This window comes from Chiroxiphia lanceolata, chromosome 9, assembly GCF_009829145.1.
Source record: "Chiroxiphia lanceolata isolate bChiLan1 chromosome 9, bChiLan1.pri, whole genome shotgun sequence".
NCBI lineage: Eukaryota > Metazoa > Chordata > Aves > Passeriformes > Pipridae > Chiroxiphia > Chiroxiphia lanceolata.
In genome coordinates, this window is record NC_045645.1 from 30,767,904 (window position 1) to 30,773,903 (window position 6,000).

Here is a 6,000-nt window from a genome sequence, read left to right on the forward strand (position 1 = left end):
TCTGACCTTGCAGTCCCTTGAACTCCCGGTAAGATGGGCACCATCAGCTGTGGTGATGACCTCAGGAACACACATGCTCCCTTCCTTTGAGAACACGACCACGGCCTGGCAAACTCCTTCTACGTAAAAGGAACAACACAGCCCAAACAGGACAAAATTCTACTCTTCTAAACTATTTTTATGGGCCACAGACACATGCAAAATGAGCTCCACCTCTTACACAAAACCACCATCTGGGAAAGTTACAGGAGCTCAAATATACTTTGTAGTATTTTTCCTGGTAAAAACAGGAGGCAGAGATAGGAAATCTGCCACTCAAAGGAAGTAGATTTGAAATTATCTGTTCTGATTAGAACCTTGTGTACTTCTTGGAAACAAGGGAAGGGATGATTCTAAGCACTATCTGTATGCAGGACAGAATTTGCTTATTTTTCTTGACTGTGGTTTCAGCACCGCTGTATTGCTTCATGTCACAGAAAAATGACTGGACATAAATATCAGGGCAGTTTTAAAAGCCTTTAAAATACATATCTTGATACTAGATCAAAGTAACTTCTTATATTATTTCCTTTGATCCCAAAGAAAATACATAAACATAACAAAATACTACAAAAGTTACAGGTATCTCTTGAAGATTTGGCTCAAACTGCCACAGCTGCACTGATTCCAGTGAAGTGAGGATATTTCATATCAACTGGGGACTTGGTCTGAGAAAGCTGAAGGCACTCACCAGCATGTCAAATCGAGTGCCTGTGCATTTAAGCTCATTTTACCTACCACAGAAAGCCTTTATGCTTTGAAGACATCTTTGAAAAACAAGACAGAGTTGTAATTCTTGCAGAAATGCAATTAATTTCTCATCTGGCTGAGAAAACAACAGAAAAATAAGACCCACGCTATATTTCCTTAAGTTCTGAGGAAGTTCAGCTGAGTTTTGAGAGCTTCATCAGTCAAAATGCCATGACTATTTGTTTGGCAGACCTGAGATGGGTTCCCAACAGCAGAAATGAGCCACAGTCCAGTCTGAAATAAATGTTCAGCTTCTCATGCCATAAGCTAAGATCCTTATTTCTGCACCAAGAATCACCTGATCCATGGCCACAACTGGCCAAGTTGTTTTTACAGGTCAAGAAAAGAGGAAGAGTCAACACAAGGAGAGTGCTATTTCAGATGACCCAAGCAGAATATTTCAGTGTTTTGGTTTGACTTTTTTTTTTTATGAGAGCAGTCAGTGCTAGAAGTTAATATTGTAACAATTCATGTGGAATTCAGCTCCCTGGAGAAGGCTCCAAAGTCCATGAGCAGCCTTCCCAAATGCCACTGCGCCAGCTTCACTTACCCCCAGCCACCTTGCTCCTTTGTTGGCAGCCTGCTGAATCTGCACTTTTTTAAGGGTGACATTGTAGACGGCTCCCTCTTCTACCTCTTCACCCCCATCCTGAAATGTGGTCTGCCAGGAAAAGGAGAAAGAAACAAACAACAAAAAAAAGATAAACATTTTTCCCCTTCTGCAGACCACAATCTATACCAGGTGCTCTGCTGCTTCTCACAGAGCCGAGAAGATGGGCAGCACAAAGTAAACACAACAATCAAAGCAATACAGGATACCTTTAGGTTGGGGGAACACTGGAGATATTCTTGGCAAGCTGTCCTTTCCTGTGGTATCAAGATACCCGATTTTCCATTTAACTGTTTTTCCTAGACTAGCGCATATTTTAAATAGTTGCATAAAGTCTTTTCTAAGTAAAGAGTTTGGTTTTGATTAGCAGTCTTCTCTTCCCTCTCCCCCCCCCTCCTTTTCTGCAGCAATTAATCTCTTTGGCTTTCTAGTTAAGGGACAAATCGCACTTTTATAACTGCTGAATTACTTCGGTGGCCAGCCTTGAAACTTTGAAGCTAAAAGCACTTAGAGCAACATTTTAATTGTCTTGACAAGGAGGGATCTGAAGCGCTTTGTGGTTTGCTTTTCCAAAACCTATTATTGCAAGAAAAACAAGGAAAAAAACAGCAAACAAGGGTGGCAGAGAGCAGGGTTTAAAACTCGCAAATAATGTAAAGCGGAGGAAATAAAACAGAGGGCAACGTCTTCCAAATTCCAGCTAACAGAGACTCTGCTCGGCACCGGGTACAGCATCGCTCGGCACCGGGCACCGCATCGGCACGGGGAACAGCATCGCCGGCACCGCATCGGCACCGGGCACAGCATCGGCACCGGGCACTGCATCGCCCGGCATCGCTCGGTAGCGGGCACGGCCCCGCCGGCATCGGGCACGGGCAGCGGGATCCGCCAGTTAGGGGAAGGATAGGGAGAGGGACGGGACACCCGGTTACCATTTTGGCTCTCCACAGCAGTTTCATCCTCGGTGCCTTTCCGGGCGCCTGGACGGGACACGCCGCGCTGCCCCCGCCGCTCCGCCCCGAGCGCGGCGGCCGCGGGCCGGGCCGGGCCGAGCCGAGCGGCCCCTCGGCTGCGCGGGAGGGAGCGGGGGAGGCGGCCCGGCCCTGGCCCCGCCTCGGCCCGGCCCCCCGAGAGCCTTCCTGTTTACTGTGGGCAGCCCCGGCCGAGGGGCGGTGGGAGCGGGGCTGCTTGCTCGGCTGCCCCGCTGGTATCCCCTCACAGGGACGGGCGCGGCGCGTCCTGCCCGGCTGCCGGGGGAAAGCGCCTCTGCCTCCTTCCTTCACTCTCCCTCCTCGCCCGGTGCTCGGGCAGGGCTGAGGGGAGCGGGGCGGTGGGGGGCCAGGGTGTTAATGCCGCCGTAAGGAAGGAATTTTAAGCAAGCTTAACTTTAAAAACTTCTACGAGTTGGAAAGTAAGGAATTAACGGTTTATAGTGAGCCCTAGCCCTGTCCAGCAGTCTCCCACAGTATCACAGAAAACACAGAATATGCTGAGTTGGAAGGGACCCACAGGGATCATCCAGTCCCACTCCTGGCCCTGCACAGACACCCCAACATCCCACCCTGTCCCTGAGAGCATTGTCCAAACCCTCCTGGAGCTCTGGCAGCCTTGGCGCTGTGCCCACTGCCCTGGGGAGCCTGGTCAGTGCCAACCACCCTCTGGGGGAAGAACCTTACCCGAGATCCAACCTGACCCTGCCCTGACACAGCTCCAGCCATTCCCTGGGTCCTGTCCCTGCTCACACAGAGCAGAGATCAGTGCCTGTCCCTCCACTGCCCCTCGGGAGGAGCTGCAGGCCCCGATGAACTCTGACCTCAGTCTTCGAGCTGAACAGACCAAGTGCCCTCAGCCGCTCCTCATATGACTTCCACTCCAGACCCTCACCATCTCAAGGCCCTCCTTTGGATGCTCTCTAGTAGCTTAATATCCTTATTTTTTCCATACTGCTCACAAATGAGCCCCTATGAGCCATGACCATCTCTGTAGAAGCTCCAGCTGCAGGCACTTGGGTGTGCTGACACGAGAATCTCAAAACACCCTAAAAAACCCACTTAATTATCTGCTGAGCTGTCTAATTACCTGCTTTTTGGGGCTTACAAATTAAAATATAGGTGATTCAAGTGTGCAAATTCCTGTGCAAGTCAATGAAAACGCTAAGAATTGACCCAGAGAGCTGAGATCCTCCCAAAGCCCAACAGTAATCTCCAGCATATTAATGTTTTTTATGTACACAAGTGTTAGTGCTGATGACCTGAGGAGCAGTGCAGGTTCACAGGCTGTTAGCACAAGCAGCTGTTAAGATGAGGCACCATATGAAAGCAAGGAACATTATTTTAAGCTATGAAACTACGACCGAACGGTGTGGTCACGGGTGACCTGATCTGCTCACTTGCAGGCTGTGCATTTAGTTTACCTGTGTGATCCTGAAGTGACCCTGAATACGCTGAGGCACACATAGGCTTTAATAACCTGACTCAAACATATTGTACCATACAAATCAAAGTCTAGATTTCCCAAAGTCCCTTGGCTTCTCCTGTAAAATTGCACAGAGCATTCTGAATGCTTTACATTTTGCAAACCGCTTTTCCACGTCATAATTTTAAGGTGCAGAAACCAGAGTGTGAGTTGAATCCCTTGTAGCCAGCCCTGCAGGCGTGCGAGCAGCTTCTGAACAAGTTGCTATCGAACAGGACCACGTATCAGTACATGAAAGGGATATCTGGCTAAAGGACTAAACACCAAAGCCAATAATTATTCTGAAATAGAGGTTTTTTCACAGTACCGGTGTTCTGGTGCTACAGTAGTGCACTACCATCAATTTGGGTGGCAATCACCAAACAATGGCTGTTACTTCTATTTCTTTAATAAACGAAACCAGCAGTGAGTTAATGCAGTAGGAAGGAGTTCGTATTGATTCAATTTGGCAGTCATGGCAGTTATCTGAAACAATCAAGTTTCAGACTGAATCCTTAGGGAACACCTTATGGAGAGACAAGCTCAGGACTTGCCATTCAAGGTAGGGCACAGCACTCCGAGAGATGATGTTCCTGAATCATTTTGGCCACTGACAAGTGACAGAGGGAAACTCCGTCAGGAAGGAGCACCAGATGACCTCATCCAGTTTAGCAAGGAGCAAGAAAACTCTTTTTTATTCATTAGCTTGCCATTAGTCCTGCACAGAGTTAGAGTCTTTTCCAAATTATTTTTCGTGAGATACAGTGCCCAGACTTCAGAATTATTGAATTGTTTAGGTTAGAAACAGCCTCTAAGATCACCGAGTCCAACCATGTCACAGTGAAAGGTTACAGGAGGGACAGTAATCAGGCATTCTATTGATAACTGTCTCCCTTGGGAAAAGGATATTTCAAGGCCCCTAAAAATCTGCTTTATATCCAAACACTGATTATTTGACATTGAAAAGGGGGAAAAGCATATGTAACATTTAACTTCCATTTCGTTGCATTCTGATTCCATTATACAGTGTTCAACCACTTATTTGAGACCAAGAGACAGAGTTAGAAAGCACAGGAAAACACAAAGACAAAGCAGGCTCTGATTCATCTAAAAGATGTTCTCTTAAGGTTTCAAGGACAGAAGGAAGTATGAAACTAATAAGACAAGTCTGCAGCTCAATTTAGCAGAACTGCCGGGTTGCTCTCTTAGCAGACTTTAATCACAAAACCGATCTACACCAATGAAGCACGTGGTCAACGCTGTGTTAAGTATTGGTTCTTTCCAAATCATGTTCATATGCAATAACTACATTCCAGCCATAATCAAGCTCTGTGCCTGCCCTTTCTACTGAATCAGAATTGTTCCTCTAGTACATCTGAGCATTCCTTACCCCTCGCGACAAGAGAGAAACACAAATCCACTTGTGAATGCAACCTTACGCTTCTCACAGTGAAATGTTATCTAAGAAAATACTTTGAGGTCTGGAAAGTTCTCAAACTGCAGATCATTGACCACTTACAGCCCAACAAGAACGGGCCAACTGTCCACAGAGAAATAAGTCCGTTTGCAGAGTGATGATTTTTCCTTGTTTTCAGCTGTTGCTACAGCTGGCACGCAGATGCTTTCATGAGGAGACAAAGCAAAAGACCTATAAAGCAGCTGGAAGTAAAGGAAAGCTCATCTGACTGCCTCTGCTTGGGGCCTGGCAGGAGGGGAGAAGGAAGCACAAGTCAGAGATACCCAAATATGGAAAATACTTGGGAGAGCAAAAGAAAAGGACAAAACAACCAGGTGATGTAAGAATGGTCCCAAGCTTCTCCAGGAGAGGAAGAGGTCATGCAGCCTGAAAGGAAAGAAGCCGTGTACCTGAGGGCTGCACGCAACGTACCCTCACTGGGAAGGGATGTTCCTCGGGAGCTGGGAAAGCAAAACACCCCACTCTCTCTTTTTTTAAAAAAAAGTATTGAAAAAGAAAAAATAGGAAAAAACACAAAAAGCCGTAAGTTCAGCCGTGGTTTCAATGGTCCTTTCAATGGCAGTGCCAGCTCAAGCCATTTCCACTCCTGGTGCTTGATTAGGCCAGGAGCCAGAACTGTTTGTGTGTTGGTTATGTGAGACATTTCCTAGTAACCATGCCTTTGCAGTCA

The 6,000-nt window shown here is 47.0% G+C and overlaps 1 protein-coding gene across 1 annotated transcript in view; it reads right to left on the reverse strand.

Moving 5' to 3' along the window:
* The window catches only part of RGL1 (ral guanine nucleotide dissociation stimulator like 1), a 53,760-nt gene extending 51,326 nt beyond the window's left edge, over positions 1-2,434 (reverse strand). The window contains exons 1-2 of the mRNA XM_032696723.1: positions 2,332-2,434; positions 1,340-1,450 (exon numbers count right to left, since the gene is read on the reverse strand). Coding sequence (XP_032552614.1) covers positions 1,340-1,450; positions 2,332-2,358 — 138 coding nt within the window. The 5' untranslated portion in view covers positions 2,359-2,434. The remainder of the gene's footprint in view (positions 1-1,339; positions 1,451-2,331) is intronic.
* Positions 2,435-6,000: the final 3,566 nt, after the last annotated feature.